General features: G+C 43.1%; 1 protein-coding gene across 1 annotated transcript in view; it reads right to left on the bottom strand.

Moving 5' to 3' along the window:
- Positions 1-19,003, bottom strand: part of chchd6b (coiled-coil-helix-coiled-coil-helix domain containing 6b) — a 105,967-nt gene that overhangs the window by 32,588 nt on the left and 54,376 nt on the right. Inside the window, exon 6 of the mRNA XM_083770598.1 lies at positions 8,702-8,772. Within this exon, the coding sequence (XP_083626724.1) occupies positions 8,702-8,772 (71 nt within the window). The remainder of the gene's footprint in view (positions 1-8,701; positions 8,773-19,003) is intronic.

Raw genomic sequence — 19,003 nt, 5'->3', positions numbered from 1 at the left:
GTTCTTCGATTTTTCAAAAAATAGCAGACCTACAAGCTTGTATCGCGCCACTCGGTGGCGCGATATGAGCTTGTAGATCTGCTATTTTTAAATAGCTAAAGCACAACATGATGCTGACACGAAAATGGGTGCCCGTTCAGAATGGGTTAACAAGAGAAACATTAATAATGGAATCCGAAGCATAAAATTGCCTCTGCTAATCTGCGTTCACTGCCTTGTTTGACAGAAATTAAAGGTGAGCTGAGCTCTGATTAGAAAAAAAACATTAGCTACCCTAGCTAGTTTTATAGATAACTTTTGGGTTATGGCAACCTTTTTGAGGAATAGTCCGTCCCTCCCTATGTCCCTAGTATGTTTAGGGTACCAATAGGGGCGCTGTTGTGCTAGAAACAGAGATATATGGTGTTGCACTGTTGCCTGCTAATTACAATGTGGAGCGTGCATGAGAGATGGAGAGAGAGAGAGTTGTCCTGCTAATTCCCCCACACAGTAACTCTGTCATTTCTCGACCGTTTCGGACGCGGGGGGGGGGCGGGTCTCCGGAACCGGGGCAGCACCCTGGGTGCGTTCCTGTGGGGTTGGAAGTTACGGGGACCCCCCCGGGGACCCCCACACGGAGTTGCACCACTCAGTTCACACGTGTGTGATTTTCTTTATAAGATTCAAACTGTTAAAAGGCTCATGCACAAGATACTGCTGCAGTTAATTTGTAGGAAAAAACTTGTGGAAAAGGGTGCCATGATTTCTCTGACATTATCATACAAACCCGCTGTGAGAACAGGTTGGTAGAGGTTATTATAATGTGGGATGATAAGGGGGATGTGGTGATGGTAGCCGCATGCGCCTGGATTTAAATATTACTCTGAGTGGAGGTTCAAATATGTCATGGACAGGGTGAGATCAAAGGAAGTGACAGAGCATGTCTCTCGCATAGTACAAGACCTCATAACGCTTCGATGACGCACCCATAACGGAAAATATTCCCTCCCCAGGCTCCCCCCATTAAAGCTTTTTGAAATCTTACAGCACATGCAGGACCTACACAGACCTACTTACAGTACCTACCCCCGGAAAGCCTTATGTCTTCAGACTGACGTTATTTAGCAAAGTGTCTGACTGCTGAAATTGCTGTAATGTAACAGCAATAATTATGATCATTAATGCCATTCATTTCTTTCATGACAGACTCAAAATAATGACCTTCACCAGAGCTTCAATCATCTCAAAAATCCAGAACAGAGTTCAATCTCAACTCCCCCGGAAACGATTCATGAAGTCTCGTGTCTGTCTCAAGAATCAAAGTCAGAATCAAAAAACAAGTTCACGCCGTACGTGGGCCGAAGACAGACAGAGTTTCGCACATACTGTATCTTCTCTACGCTGTCATACGCTGACAGGTCGAGTGCCGGAGGAGAGATAGGGGTGCAGGAGAACAATTCACACTCTGTTAGTCTAGCTGATTGATCCCCACTGAACTCCCTCAGTGGGATTCTAGGGAGAGAGATGGGAAGGGATAAGGAGAGTGTTTCATTAAAACAGGTGACACGTGGGAACAAGATAAGCCGCATGTGTGCATGCGTGTTTGCGTGTCATGCTGATAACTTTTTCAATCAGGAGAAGAAGTTGCGGCGAGCTTGTTGCCGATGATGCTGGGCGAGATGCGCTCTTCATGGAGCGGGTGGGTTGGTGGTAACACACTCCCATCGCAAGTCTCTTTATATCGTCAACAATTCCACTATACTGCCTGTGGGTTTTATAACTATTTAACCAATGAAAATCATTAACCTAAGCTTTAAAATGTGGGAGCGAGTTATATTTCATGGCAACCCGGTCCCACCCAAACATGGTGAAATAGCACGGATTGGCATTTCTGTACATACACGCCTAGAAAACACCAAAATCCGTACATATTACATTGAAATCTTCCCCAGGGTTCCCCAATTAGCGGCCATCTGCGGCCCACGGAAGAATAAAAATAAAAAATAAAATGGGGTCTTGCCCTGAACATTAATTTCAGGGCAAGACCTCGACCTCGCGCGTGTCGACTCGGCCCCCAGCCTGCTGGTACCGTAGTCAAAATATGGCCCTTGAGGAAAATTAATTGGGGAACCCTGCCATAGACTGTGACGGAGGGGCGCCGTCTCTACCGAACTTGAGCCACGAGACACACCACCACCGAGTGAGCTAAAGCCAGCGAGTTATTCCCATGTCGAACGTTGTGAAGTTCACTAGAACCGTAAATAATGTCAAACAAGAACTCACCCCAAACACGGTGAAATAGCACGGATTGGCAATTCCATACATGCAATACTAGTGAAAGCCACGCCTCCGTCCGTCGCGGTCAAACCTGTGTAGGTGCAATATGTATGGATTTGGGGGTTTCCTTTGGGGTGTTTGGGTGCAGAGATCGGGCTCCTCATGGCCACAAAATACTATAGAAATGTGGCCTCAACATCGTATTATTTTGAGCTATACACCTGGGCTCAGTAGGTTCCTTTTAAATCTCCTGAGAAGTAACAGTTGTTTGTACATACAAAGTTTCCACTCGACAGCGTCGATATCCTTGTGTGTGCGTCAGAGAGACAACAGTACACACTACACAGTTTCAGTTAGAGATGCAGAGAGGTGTAATGACTCTATATGTGACTGCAGGTACAGTACTGTCTCTGATAATGACTAGCCTTCCAGTGCTTTTGGAGGACAACGTGAGAATCTACTTTACAGTAAGCTAGCAGTGAGCCCTGCTCACTAATGGACATGTTACAACCAGACAAATGGTGCCAGACTTTATGAGAGGTATGAGTAACCACAAGCCAATCGACCATGCCACACGAGCACTTGAAACCTATTGGCTATTTGAAAATGGCTGATCTACAAGCTCACAACGTCAGTGGCGTGCACAGACATTTAGAGGGGCAGGTGCTCAAGTGGAAAAAAAAGGGCACCTTGTGCAGCGCATTTTTGGGGCGGGAACCCATTTGGGTGCTTTAGCTATTGAAAAATAGCAGATCTACAAGCTCATAGCGCGCCACCGAGTGGCGCGCTACGAGCTTGTAGGTCTGCAATTTTTTTTGAATCAAAGAACCACTTGACATAGAAACATAGCTTTAGATTGTGTGGGGGCCTAAATAATATATAGTAGAAGCGTTTTTTTTTATCAAGATTTGATCAATGTCACCGCATGGTCCACACACTACAAATTAAGAGCAAAATTGCCAAAAGGGCAGGGGGTGCTCTAGCACCCCCTAGTGTCTATCTGTGCACGCCACTGCACAACGTGTCACGATGCGACGCAGATAACTGGTCTCTTTAGTTTGTATTACTTTCATAGGATAGCTGGAGATCAGCAGGTTGACTCGCCTTGGCTGCATATGCTCCAGCGACTTCATTAATTGAATGTCAATTTGGACACATATGGGGCGGCGCCCTGTCATTCAAATTAGCGGGCTGATTCTCACTCACACTCTCACACATATAAACACCCAATGATGGAGGTCGGGACTCGAGTCGGCAGGGCACGAGTTTACCCGTACCTTTCTCAGTCTCTAAAGACATAAGATAACAACGAATTATGTAACCATTACAAGCTAAAGTATATGGTATTGTTTTAAGTGGTGCAACCACTTCTACATCCAGCAATGTCCGCATGTATCGTGTATCATGTATCATGTATCATGTATCATGAGCACGAGTGGTGTGCGCATGTGTGAAATTGGAACGAGAGAAGTATGTGACATGGCTGCCACCTGCTGGACGCAAACGATACAGAGAAGAAATTGGAACGATACAGAGAACCAATAGACGGGAGTTGCACCACTTGGTTCACACTGGTGTGATTTCTTTTTATTCAAATAAGGTTTAAAAAAATAGGAAGAGCTGTTTGGTCAGACAGAGAAAGCGAGAACAGGGGACTAGGTGTAAAAGTGAGCCAGGAGCAGCTGGGGTGTGGAAGAGAGGAAGCGAGAACAATCAATAGCAGGATAGGGAGAAAACAGAGGGAACCAGACATATAGAGAAACAGCAAATAAATAAGAAAGATGAGGGCACAAAAGAAAATGAGTCGGTGTATGTGCAGGAGAAAAATAAGTGAAAGAGATAGTTAAGGCTTGTGTAGAGCTGTGCTGTGCTCCCTGCCTGCAGTTGTCAGTAAATAGAATAATTACTGGGTGGTCAGTGTAGTGTGAAATGACAGCATGACCACGGCACAATGAAACATCGCCCGCATACTGACAGAACATGATGAGCACATGGCTGCCTGAATACAAAGTGTGTATGTGTGTGTGAAAGAGATAGAGAGGAGAGTTTGTGTTGCCTATGTATAAAGTGTGTGTGTGTGTGTGTGTGTGTGTGTGTGTGTGTGTGTCTGTGTGTGTGTGTGTGTGTGTGTGCGTGCGTGCGTGCGTGTGTGCGTGCGTGCATGCATGCGTGTATATTTTTAAAGCTCAGCTCAAGACCCACTTCTACAACATTGCCTTTAATTGATCTTGTATTTTTTATTTTTCATGTCCTCACTGTACTGCATTACTGCTTGTTTTTTAATGTCGTTGCCTTGCTTTTCTTTTATTCTCCATTGTTCTGTAAAGCACTTTGAGCTGCATTTCATGTCATGAAAGGTGCTATACAAATAAAGTTTTATTATTATTATTATTATTATTATATATATCTCGCTGAGTTGAATTTTGTCTGCAGTAAAATTATGCAGGCACCTCATAAATTGGACCACCGGAGGCATGGAGACTGTGGTCATTACCTACAGTATGCATGGTTACCCTGGAAAAGTCAAATGTTCAACAAGCACGTTCAAATCATGTATGCTTTACCTTATTGCATGCAAGCCATTTTCCAAAGCACACAGGCTTCTCATGTGTCCACTCTTCTGGTTACCTAGTAGTTTAACAATAGTAGACATATTTGGAAACTACTAAGCAAAGTAACAACAACCAGAGTTGGGTTTTAACATGCATATTTCACATACCATGTTAGCCTCTTGGCTAGAAAAGGCTCGGTTAAAAAAGTTAAAGAGGTGACCCAAAGGAAGGTTCATGCCAAATGTCACGCTTGTATCACCAAGCGAACAACCGTTCCAATGATCTTCTATATTTCACGATTTTTGTGTGCGTGTGTACGTCTGTAATCCACGTAACCCGAGAACCGTTCGCCCCACCGACTTCAAATTCGACACACACGTTCCACACACCCACAGGGAGTGCAGTGCCCGGTCTCGAGTCGGCCGCACCCACGGTTGTCCAGAACCGCCACAAAAGGCCTTTTTTATTTGGCGGCCATCTTGAAAAAATGACCGCCATATTGGATTTTTCGCTGGCTCGGTTAAAAAAGTTAAAGAGGTGACCCAGAGGCATGTTCATGCCAAATTTCCCGCTTGTATCACCACGTGAAAGGTTCTCTCACAATATGGCTGTTAGCCGCTGTACTATTGCAGGGTTCCTGGTGCATGTTGTTTACATCATGGATTCTACCACAAATTCTTTGAGTACATAATCTTCTGTCACACTTTCTAGGCACCCACTGTTTTCCCGCCCACTCAGTTCTATTATATTCTTTTGACATCTCTTTTGTTTTTCCTTAAGACGTGACACTGTTCTCTGTTCTGCTGCGGGTACTGGTAGTACTTTCTGTCAGTCACGTTAATCCATGCTTGTTTGTTAGGTTTTGAATGGAGGGAGGGTGTGTGGGGGGGGGGGGGTTGCAGCAGAGTCCATCGATATCTTAACCCATTCTGACCTGAGATCAGATTCATACGAGGTTTCCATTGGACACACACTGGTCTGATTAACCCGTTCTGACCTGAGATCAGATTCATACGAGGTTTCCACTGGACACACACTGGTCTGATTAACCCCATTCTGACCTGAGATCAGATTCTAAAAATGTCAAGTCGTTCTTCGATTTTTACAAAAATAGCAGACCTACAAGCTCGTAGCGCGCCATGAGCTTGTAGATCTGCTATTTTTAAATAGCTAAAGCATAACATGATGCTAACACCAAAATGGGTGCCCGTTCAGAATGGGTTAACAACACTGAGACCCCTTTTCCACCGGTTGGTTCCCAGTGGGAACCGGTTCAGTTCTTTTTGGTTTTTAGTCCATATGCCAGAGCTCCAAAAATGTGTGGGCAAACTATACCCTATATTAAATTGTTAATAGGATCAATACAAGTAAAGTAATACATGATAACCCTTCCACAGTAGTAGCTTTTTCATATTTTTTATTATTTTGCATATTTTCCTACATAATGCCTCATTTGCATATTTTAAAATGTAAAATTTGTAATACAATAAATCATTGTCTTCGTGTAAGTACTCAATTGGGGAAGTTTAATGGTGATAACAATCTAATATAGGTATGGTTTTGCTCCACTCAATTCATAATTAACGTTTCAATTTTGGAGCTCTGGCTCATGGACTAAGAACCACAAAGAACTGAACCGGTTCCCACTGGGAACCAACCGGTGGAAAAGGGGCCTGAAAGTGCTACTCTCATTGGTCGTGTCATGACTCAATTAGCCAATGAGCTGAGTGTTTGGGAGTGTTTATTGTAGCACGGGTGGCGACGTCAAAGAAATCCATCCGATTTTCCAATGGTACTGTAACATATATATTATATTATATATGTTGATATATTTGTTGGCTAAATCTTAACAAATGTTGACAAATATTCTGTGTCTGTGCTAAAAAACACATCAATTTGCGGATCCTTAAAGGTTTTATGACATTAATTTTCATTTATTTTTCTTTTTCTTTTTTCTTTTAGGTTTTATGACCTCAATTACACCCAAAAAACCTGAACTTTGAACATTCAGTGGATTTTCTGTGGTCTGAAGTTTTCTTTGGGGTTTGGAAGCCTTTTGAGCTGCAACACAGTGAAAACAGTGACATCTGCTGGCAAATCCCATTGACATAATTATATGGGATTTGCAGGGTCTTACATCACTTACTGCCGGCAAATCAGAGCACCTGTTTGAGCCAGAAAACCCCAGATCACAGAAAATCTACTGAATGTTAAAAGTTCATGTTTTTTGGGTGCAATTGAGATTAGAAAACCTAAAAAAAAATAAGAACAATTCCAAAACCTTTTTTTTAATGTCACAATCCCTTTAACATGAAAATGTTTGACAACCACTGTTTTAGAGGATGGTTTAAAATAAATATGGTGACAATAATGCCCAAATCTTCGGTCGGTCGGAGGAGGAAAATAACACAGTAGGCTGAATGAATCCGTTTTCTCTCACCCGCCAGCTTAGTGATAATGACTCACCATGTGTGTATGGGGAAAGGGACAGAATGAATGGCACTCTGACTACAGTACGTGGGCACTGACCAAGCCTCCCGGCTCTCGCCTTTCAAATGGGGGTGAGAATGGATGCTGCATGTGGAAGGAAGGAGTGTGGATTGGCAGCACCATGGAGGCACAATCCGTGCTCATACGGAATATATCTATTCTTTGCAAAACCATGCTGTTTTTCATTTTCACTTTGTAGCTCTGTTGCCCACACGAGCTTCATAACAAGACGTTTTGTGTTGAAGACTATGGGGCGGTCAATCATTGCTGTCGGGCAGAAACCTTGTTCTGTATATATATATTAGGGCTGCGAATCTTTAGGTGTCCCACGATTCGATTCCGATTCTTGGGGTGACGATTCGATTCAAAAACAATCTTTTCGATTTTTCCGATTCTCGATTCAAAAAAGTTTTTTTTTCCGATTCTAAAGCAGTTTTTTATTTTTATTAAAAACAATTAAATAGAATTTTAGCATGATCTACTCCAGTCTTCTGGCATGAAAGCAGAGTGCATTTAGTAAAAAGCTTGTATAATTGTAAAGGTTTTATCAACTGAATGATTTAAACACACAAAGGTTAAATCCAGGTACAGGTACAGGTACATTTGTGCAAGAAAAAAAAAAAAAAAAGAAGATTTTTGGAAAATGAGAATCGATTCTGAATCGGACGGCATTAGAATCGCGATTCTAACTCGAATCGATTTGTTTTGACAGCCCTAATATATATATTTCAATGTGTGGGGGGAAAAGAAAGTAGCTAAAATACCTGATCTATACAAGCACATAACGTGTCACATCGTGCATGTGTGAGCTTGTAGATCTGCTCTTTTTGAAAGATTTTGAAAGTGAAAGTGATTAGTACGCCTGTCACATACTGTATATATCATCGACGTTGATTGTTTTATAATCGACAAAATCGAATATCGGGAAGCCCTATAAAAAATAAATATATTATATTTATTGTATATTTTTAGTTTTATAATAGAGATAAAATATTAGTTTGGATGATTCTGAATTTATAGTATTTGATGAATATTTAGGAGCGCGGTCACCAGTTCAGCCTATATACTTTAAGTAATCTTTCCCTGACACTATTGGACTCACCAGGGAAAGGTACATCAGTATAATGAAGTCATAAAATGGCTCATGGATGTAATAAGGCAGTGACAATTTTCGGAAAAGCTCTTTGTATCATTCCTGAGATTGGTGCTATAAGACTAACTAATTCACAGCAATGACTTACCGGATGTGAGCCTCTGCCTTGCTAGCTGCCTCGTTGTATTGTTCAATGACTTACCGGATGTGAGCCTCTGCCTTGCTAGCTGCCTCGTTGTATTGTTCAATGACTTACCGGATGTGAGCCTCTGCCTTGCTAGCTGCCTCGTTGTATTGTTCAATGACTTACCGGATGTGAGCCTCTGCCTTGCTAGCTGCCTCGTTGTATTGATCAGCCGTCTGCTGGTAGTTTTCAAGGTTCTGGTGTGAAGAGAGGAGGAACAGAGAAAGAGTGAGAGATGGAAAGAGGAAGTCATATTAGGTCAGACTTTAATACCCTTTACATTTTCTTTGTGTTCGATCTTGATGAATGTCCTCTAGAAAATGGGCTGTTCAGGCATATGTTAATAAGGATCCCGGCTTTTAAAATCAATCAGTTTCAAGTTCATATTGTCATGATGAAGAAACAAAAGCACATTCAAAAGTGAAAATAAAACCTTCAGTTGGCGAAAGGGCCTTTCTGTGTGGAGTTTGCATGTTCTCCCCGTGTCCCCTAGGGTAGGTACCCTCACAAAAACATGCAGTAATCCTGGTCTCTAAACTGCCTCCCCCTGGCCAGCCGGGGCGCCTGATGGAGGGGAAAGGAACTGGTTGGAATAACGTGTTCCTTCCACGCGCTACGTCCAACCAGGGAAACGCCTTCCTGTCAGGTGTAAAGGAGCAACTTGGACACTCAGGCATGAAGGAAGCATGAGTTCAAGTCCGTTGCTCTCCCCTTGTCCCCCATATATGGGGACTAGGTTGGTGGAGGGTGTGTAGAACCCAGGATCACATTAGATGATTGACACAGGGGTGAAAAATGGGTTACAAAATCGTGGGATAAAAAATATATAAAAAAAAAAAACCTTCAGTCAAGTCCCCATATCCCCAGATTGTCAACTGTTTTATTGACTTCTGAGAAGTCAACTCTCATACCAAGCTGTAATAAGCCATCTAGATTGGGCTTAACACATAAAGCATCATCTGAAATACCACATTCGTTAACTTCGCAACCTATAAACCTTATGGCGTAGCTAACAAATCTGATCATAGATGGCCCCTTGGCACCTCCATAAAGTTTTATTTTGTGTGAGGAACAGTGGCATTTATACAGCAATTGCTACACAGCTGAGGCTTCAAGTCTGAGGGCACATTAATCTTCACCACACTAAACTTTAGTGGTATGCTGTATAATCAGTTCAGCACAGTGTTAACTACTGCCATGAGCATTTACAGTAATGTTTGTTTAGATAGGACAGAAAAGAGACAATGGAGAGCATCAGGAGTCATGGATGAATGATGCCCTTTTCGGTCATCCAGCGGTTGGTACCGGCGTATAGCCCATGAGTCACTGATGTTAAAGCCAAAATACATCATAGTATTAGCACATTGAGACGTCTCTTTCAGAGATGTGGGTATGAATAATAAATAATAATAATAAAACTTTATTTGTATAGCACCTTTCATAACATGAAATGCAGCTCAAAGTGCTTTACAGAACAATGGAGAATAAAAGAAAAGCAAGGCAACGACATTAAAAAACAAGCAGTAATGCAGTACAGTGAGGACATGAAAAATAAAAAATAAAAAAATAAAAATGTCTACAGAGGCTGCCTGACGAAGGTACAGTGGGAGCTTGTTCCATGCCGACGGCCCGTAGAAGCAAAAAGCTGCTTCCCCGTATTTTTTAGTGGAATGGACTTGTCATTTTATTATTAAAGGACCAAGCAGTCCTTTATTGTTTCAGAATCCGCTCTCCTAACACAATCAGCAACCTGGAACAAACCAGCACCCTGTGGAAGAAGGAATTCTCCAAAGACGCTGCATGGCGATGGATCGGCCTGACACACCCTTCGCAAGCCTGCATCTAGTATCACAAGATATGCCCTGTTCTGGAACCCACAAGTGAGAAGGCATAGGGGCAGAGCGAGACACACATGGTGGCGTGACATAGACGAAGATGTGAAGAGATCTGGCCATACATGGGGACAGCTGGAGAAAATGGCCCAAGACTGCAGGGATCCCCGGAGAGCTCTTGTTCGTGGCCTATGCCCAAGGTTTGGGGCGATAGGCGTAAGTAAGTAACTAATCCTGTCTCTCACTCCTTCAACAGAGCAGAATACACAAAGGCAACCGTACCTCACAAATAGCTTCCAATAAATAATAATCAATGTCAGAACAAAGAGGAGCCTAAACTATTTTAAAGTTTACATTGTATAAATTGACTTTCACTTGATGTGAATGCTCCGATGAAAAGAAATGGAAAGTATTTTGTCCACCATTTATTACATTTTTGGACGTGCTACCTTTTTGGATTAAAAAAACAAAATCCTATTTCTTGATGTATACTGGATTTGGGTTTGGCACTCCACTGAAAACCATTGCTGATGCGTGACCTCTTTTTCTCATAAGGTTTACACTGTATTTGACTTTGACCAGTTGCATCTCGCAGTGGAAAGTTTCTGTATGAAAATATACCAAAACAACCTGCAGGGTGTAAGTGTTTATTCCTGCCAGTTAGCTTTGGTGGCTGTGTGACAGAATATTGGATTATCCAGGACAGGATTCAGGATTTGGCTGCAGTTGTTGCTAAGCCCCCCCCCCCCCCCCCCCCGCCCCTTTGGCGCTGTATCTGGACTGGACTTAACCCATTCTGACCTGAGATCAGATTCATACGAGGTTTCCACTGGACACACACTGGTCTGATGAACCCATTCTGACCTGAGATCAGATTCTAAAAATGTCAGTCGTTCTTCGATTATTCAAAAATAGCAGACCTACAAGCTCGTATCGCGCCACTCGGTGGCGCGATATGAGCTTGTAGATCTGCTATTTTTCAATAGCTAAAGCACGACATGATGCTAATACCAAAATGGGTGCCCGTTCAGAATGGGCTAAAGGCCACACCTCCAGAGGACTATAACAACCCATTCTAGCGTAACTCCTATTAAATGAAAAGACAGGTCGTTCCATCCTTCCATAGTCTAACACAGGTCACAGTCAAAGAGGTTGGAACTAGCACTTAAACATTTATGTCATCATACTAACACTGAGACCCTGAATAACTGGCATTAAGCTGACCCTTATTTTACATTGAGACAGGCGGTCTGTCCTCTTGGTGGAGACAAATCTAGCTAACACTTCAACTGTCTCTCTGGGAATATGTAATGATAAGTTTGTGACTTAGCATTTATAGCTTTAGGCCAAGCGATCCCTGGGCATACTGGCAGAAAGTTGAAAGTTAGTGGATAGAAATCCTTGTGGGATGGTGAGTGTTTGAGCCAAGATGAAAAGGGCCCCACAGGGGCTTAAAGCCCCAAGGTTCCTGGGATGATGGAGGGCAGGGGGGGAAATCACATAGGATAGGGCATTCTAAATGCTAGTTTAGAGGTGAAATGAACCTCTCAGTGGCGTGCACAGATAGACACTAGGGGGTGCTCTAGCACCCCCTGCCCTTTTGGCAATTTTGCTCATAGCGTGCCACTCGGTGGCGCGCTACGAGCTTGTAGATCTGCTATTTTTCTAATAGCTAAAGCACCAAAATGGGTTCCCGCCCCAAAATGCGCTGCACAAGGTGCCCTTTTTTTCACTTGAGCACCTGCCCCTCTAAATGTCTGTGCACGCCACTGGAACCTCTTATTGGTAGAGGACTGTCTGCCAAAGCTCAGTCCAAAAGGCTTCAAGTAGGGCAGTGGCTGAAAGGATGATCTGACAACGGTACGCAGAGAAGTGAGTTCAAAGAGTGCAGTGTCATCAACAACACAAAACACTATATATAACTATAATATATAATAAGATATTGTTTTACAAATTGTTCTAAATGGGTGCCTGGGTCTATATATTGGTAACTGATATATAGTTACAGTGATTGTTGTGGAACGGCAAAAATATAGCTGAACTTTTTAAATGTTTTGAAAATGACAGGACATCAATGACATGCCTATATTATACATGTCCAAAGTAGGGATGTCAGGGTGGTTAAATCAACACTTCACACACCCCGCAGGGTAGGAGGACCGAGGAGGCCAAGGTGTATTTGCCTTGCAAATGGTTGAGGACGGTGTAACATGATTTACAGTGTGTCACAAAGTGAGATGTAACCCAGGTTTATAATTGTATGTCTGTATTTGTATCTGCTTATGCATCAGTATGGTCACATGTACCATCTGCATCAGTTCACAGCTCATCACACCGATCACTCACTCACTCACTCAGTAACACCAGTTTCAATCAGCAATCATCACACCCTAGTAATCACCACACCCTAGTATAAAGCACAGCCATTTTGTCTCAGTCAGGGAGGTGCACATCACTGGCTGTGGCAGGTCTGTATCCCTATCCTTCTGCAAACATTTTACCATTTTACTCTTCATTACAATACATGATATTAACACTGACACTGATTGATTCTAGACTCCAAATACTGACATGATGAGAGAACTGAACTGATGAGCTGCATGAGCTTTTGCAATTGAACTGAATTGGTGAGTTTGTTTGAAATGTTGTTTGTTTGAAGTGTTTTGTTTTGTTTTGTTTATTTTCATTTTGAATTGAAAAGATTATTTGACATTTGTAAATGCTGGTTTATTCTGTTTGTTGTTGTAGATCAGCTACTTTAATTATTATTTTGATAATCTATTTAATTTGGCCTCTTTTGTGTTCAGGCCAGGTTTTTTCCCTTCGTTAATGCAACCCCATGATGATCCTGAACACAATGGCGAGCTAGTCCCAGAGCGATCCCCTGATTCTGTCCTACCTGGACGGTAGGATATCAGCTTCACTCACACACACACACACTTCCCCTCCATAACTGCTGCATACACTCTAAAAACTGCCTCACATTCCCCCTGACTTGAATGACTTTGAACATTGACTTTGAACACACCATGACTGGATTTACACTTTTGGGTTGATTTATGTTATTGTTTGATATCTGAATTCATTGTTGTTGTTTATTTTTCTTTTGTGTTTTTCAATAATAATATCCTTAAGCTTAATTTTCAGTCTCTTGGTTCTTTATGGTTTTCAATGCAAACTCCTTTCAATCATACGCCTACTTCTGACAGCAGTACTGGTCCAATCATATTCCCATATCACGAAGTATATGCTACATAATTGTGGCGAGCCAGCCAGGAGAAAGGTTTTTGATTTTCATAAAGGTTTACTCAAGTTTAAGGGTTAAAGATGGAGGTGTTTGAAAGTATCAATATCAAAATTCCAAATGCAGTGTTGGTAAATGGACTGGTGGAGACAGAGGATTATGAGGAGGTTGTGGATTTTCTGAAGCAATATGGTTCAATTAACAAGACTGAAATAATCAATGACACTGAATCACAATTTGCTCACTATCTGGTTGTCGAATTTGTCTCAGGATCTGCTATGCTATCTCTAGAGCCGCTATTGCCATATTCTCATGTTACGGATGACAAAGGAAATACATTAATTATTCAAAACCTGTCTGATTTGTACACAAAGGGTGTAGGAAGTACAAAGACCCAATCCTACTTGGATGATTTAAAAACATTGTCTCAAGCTAGTGGAAAGGACTACAATGAAGTCCTCAAGGACATGATGTCTCAAATTGGTGACTCCATTGCTAGTCGCAAGTCACCGGAGGAACCAGCAGAGCAGCTGAAAACCTCACCCCAAACACCTTACAAACCCACTTCAATGTATACAGCTCAACCAAGCCCTAATATATCTCCTGATTTGAATCCCCCTGAAATCCAGCGGTATGTTGTGGAGCATATAGTTAAGACTGAGGACAATGCACGCAATGTTTCCTCTCAACGACTGAGAGTCTTTTCCGGCAAGGTACCAAGACCCTCTCATGAAGTTGACTATGATGCTTGGCGCTTCAGCGTTGATTTACTAATGAAGGATCCTGCTGTGTCTGATCTTCTGAGATCCAGAAAGATCCTTGAAAGCATTCTTCCTCCAGCTGCAGATATGGTGAAGCACTTGAGTCCAGACACTTTGCCTGTTGTTTATCTGCAACTGCTTGATTCTGCTTTTGGCACAGTGCAAGATGGCGACGAACTGTATGCCAAATTCATGGATACTGTTCAAGATGCTGCGGAGAACCCATCTGCTTACCTGCAACGTCTTCATGTAGCGTTGAATCTCACTGTCAAGCGAGGTGGCATTCCTGTCACAGAAGTAGATAAACACCTTCTGAACCAATTCTGTAGAGGATGCTGGGATAATTCTCTTCTTTCAGAGCTTCAACTGAAACACAAGAAAGCAAATCCCCCATCCTTTGCTGAGCTACTCTTGCTTTTGCGCACAGAAGAAGATCGTGAAGCAGCAAAATCTATGCGCATGAAACGGCATCTGGGTACTGGGAAACAGAAAGTGGCATCTAACTGGCAGGTTGCCCATAGTGAGAAGGATGACGAGGAGAAAGGAGTGAGTGCTACACTGAAAGCCCTCACAAAGCAAATGGCAGAGATTCAAACTCAGTTAGCAGCGCTAACGGCTAACCAACAGAAAGCTAAAGGTTCCTTCTGTCAAACGCCAGCTAGTACCAGCAAGAAATCACATACAACTGGTGGTAAACACAAACAACCTGTACAATACTCACAGTCCAAGTCACCAAGTCTCAGACCAAAACCCGGATACTGTTTCCGGTGTGGAGAGGACGGTCACATCAAACCACAGTGTGACAATGACCCAAACCCTGAACTCGTGGTGGAGAAAAGGAAGCAATTCAATAACAAGTGTCAAAAATGGGAGAAACAACACCCTGGTGACCAGTTAAACTAAAGACAGTTCCTGTTGTGGGACAAACGGGGACTGTAACGGCTCAATGTCCTAAGCCTAACCGCAAACGTTGTGCTAAACTCAACATGTCAAGTGCAAAGAACTCAGTCACTAAGCTTCCAAAAGGATTAGTTGGTTCCAGATGCACAGCAGTAGTCAACATTGCTGGTATTGATTTCAATTGTCTTATGGATACTGGTTCTCAAGTAACCACAGTTCCACTGTCCTTTTACAAGCAGAACCTGGCTGAGCAACCCCTCAAACCTATCTGTGATCTATTGGAGGTTGAGGGTGCAGCAGGACAGTCTGTTCCATATTTGGGATATGTAGAAATGGTTGTTCGATTCCCAAAAGACTTTGTGGGAACAGACATTGATGTACCAACTCTTGCACTTGTTGTTCCAGAGGTACGCCAAACTCCATCTCCAGTTCTCATAGGAACCAATACACTTGACATACTCTATGAGCAATACTTTGGTGGCAAGACACCGCATCATCAACCCAGTCAGTATGGTTACCGAGTAGTACTCAAAACACTTGAGTTACGGCGGAAACAACAGAACCAAGATGGAAGTGTTGGAGTTGTGAGAATGCTCAGTAAGACACCTACCGTCATTCCTGCATGCCACAGTGTCATTCTTGACACCGTCATTCCTGCATGCCACAGTGTCATTCTTGAGGGCTCCGCTAAGGTCCATAGTCCATCTGCAGATTGCTGGGTGATTGTAGAGCATCCCACCCAGTCATACTTACCTGGTGGCCTATGTGTCAAGAGTTGTCTCAGCACTCTTCCTTCAAATGCACCTTACAAAGTTCCTGTAATGGTCACAAATGAAACTGATCAAGACATTTCCATTCCCCCGCTCTGTGTCATTGCAGAACTTGGTGCTTTTCATTGCATCCTTTCACAACACAATGTGACTACTTCCCCAGTCTCAGACCCAGAGAAGCTGAACATCAACTTTGCTGATTCTCCACTGTCTGCAGAGTGGAAAGAGCATATCACCAACAAGCTCAGTGCAATGCCAGAGGTCTTTGCTCTTCATGATTTAGACTTTGGGTGCACAGACAAGGTGAAGCATCGCATTAAACTCCATGATGAAACTCCCTTTAAACATCGTGCCAGGCCTATTCATCCTCAAGATATCGAGGCAGTACGCCAACATCTTAACGAGTTGCTGGAGGCCGGTGTTATCAGAGAGTCTGAATCACCATTTTCTTCACCCATCGTGGTTGTGCGGAAGAAAAACAATGATGTACGGTTGTGCATAGACTACCGGAAGCTCAATCTTCAGACAGTGAAGGATGCCTATGCACTACCTAACCTTGAAGAGACATTTTCAGCACTAACCGGCTCCAAATGGTTTTCAGTGCTTGATTTGAAATCTGGATACTACCAGATCGCAATGGATGAAGTTGACAAGGATAAAACAGCCTTTGTCACACCCCTGGGATTCTGGGAGTTTAACCGAATGCCACAGGGAGTGACTAATGCACCCAGCACATTCCAAAGGTTGATGGAAAAATGCATGGGAGACCTAAATCTGAGGGAAGTCCTTGTATTCTTGGATGACCTTATCATTTATTCTGACACTCTGGAAGAACACGAAATCCGACTGATGAGAGTACTCAATCGTTTGAAAGAATATGGGTTAAAACTGTCCCCGGAGAAGTGCAAATTCTTCCAGACCTCAGTTCGATACTTGGGACATATTGTATCAGAAAATGGAGTGGAAACAGACCCAGAAAAAGTAAATGCCTTAAAATCCTGGCCAATTCCTAAAACCCTGAAAGAGTTGAGATCCTTCTTAGGGTTCTCGGGCTACTATCGTCGCTTCATAAAGGGGTACGCTGACATAGTAAAGCCACTCAATGAACTCACTCGAGGATATCCACCCTCACGCAAATCTACAAAGGGCAAGGGAACCAGTGATCACTATCACAATCCACACCAGCCTTTTGGAGATCGATGGACACCCACCTGTCAAGACGCATTCGAGAGACTCATAGAAACACTTACCACTGCCCCTGTTCTTGGTTTTGCAGACCCCAAGAAGCCTTACATCTTGCACACTGATGCCAGTGCCACTGGGCTTGGAGCCGCATTATATCAGGAGCAGGATGGGAAACTGAGAGCTATTGCGTTTGCCAGTCGGGGTCTGTCAAGCAGTGAATCCAGATATCCAGCTCACAAATTAGAGTTTCTTGCACTCAAATGGAGTGTAACTGAAAAGCTCCATGATTACTTGTATGGGTGTCATTTTACTGTAGTCACAGACAGTAATCCCCTTACATACATACTTACCTCTGCAAAGTTAGACGCAACCAGTTACAGATGGTTGGCTGCTTTGTCTACATTCTCTTTCAAGCTTCAGTACCGGGCTGGCAAACAAAATCTTGATGCCGATGGTCTCTCCAGGCGACCACATGAACTGTATCTGGATGAGGGCCAGTCTGAGAAAGAGAAGGATCGCATTAGCCGGTTTACCCAAGAACACTTAGCTGATGGCTCCCTTGAAGACGTCTCCTCCGATGTCGTCAATGCCATCTGTCAAAGTAGCTTGGTCAGAACATTGAATGATCCCCATGACCTTACTCTTGTGGAGTCTTTGGCAATTTCCGCTGACGCAATTCCCGACAGTTATGTTGAAGAGGATCAACACGGCTTACCTGTCATTCCTTCTCTCTCACACCTTGATCTTAAAGAGAAGCAGAGGTCCGATCCCTGCCTTCGTGAAATCATTTTCCAACTGGAAACAGGAGAAAAGGTTCCTCCAGCTGTAAGGAATGAGCTTCCTGACCTTCCCCTTCTACTCAGAGAATTGAATAGATTGGAGTTGCAAAATGATATCCTGTACCGAAGGAGACAAGAGAACGAACAAATTTCATATCAACTTGTTCTACCAGAAGAGCTGCGTGCAACTGTCTTGCAGAGCTTACACAATGACATGGGTCATATGGGCATAGAGCGAACCGTTGATCTTGTCCGTACAAGGTTCTATTGGCCCAGAATGTCTGCAACTGTAGAGCACAAAATCAAGACATGTGATCGCTGTATACGCAGAAAAGCTCTTCCTGAGAAAGCCGCACCCTTGGTGAACATAAGAGCAACACGCCCTCTTGAATTGGTGTGCATGGATTTCCTTAGCCTTGAGCCAGATTCCAGCAATACAAAGGACATCCTTGTACTAACTGACCATTTCACCAAGTTTGCCCTTGCCATTCCCACTCCCAACCAAAAAGCTAAAACAGTAGCTAAATGCTTGTGGGATAACTTCATTGTCTATTATGGCATACCTGAACGGTTACACACTGACCAAGGACCTGACTTTGAATCAAAGCTAATCAAAGAATTGTGTGAATTTTCAGGCATCCAAAAAAGTCACACAACCCCGTACCATCCACGGGGAAACCCTGTTGAAAGGTTTAACCGGACATTGCTCAACATGTTGGGAACCCTGGAAAACAAGCAAAAATCTAAATGGCGAGAATATGTGAAGCCCTTAGTTCATGCTTACAATTGCACCCGCAATGAAGTAACTGGGTTCACTCCGTATGAACTTATGTTTGGACGTTCACCCCGACTGCCAGTTGATTTGGCTTTCAACTTACCTGTGCGAGGAGATCAGCAGAAATCTCATTCCCAATATGTGCAAAATCTCAAATCCCGATTGGAAGAGAGCTACCAACT

The sequence above is a fragment of the Protomyctophum parallelum genome, assembly GCF_964188405.1.
Source record: "Protomyctophum parallelum genome assembly, chromosome: 8".
Lineage (NCBI taxonomy): Eukaryota > Metazoa > Chordata > Actinopteri > Myctophiformes > Myctophidae > Protomyctophum > Protomyctophum parallelum.
Note: the sequence above shows the minus strand (reverse complement) of the source record. Positions and strands in the feature narration are given on the sequence as shown.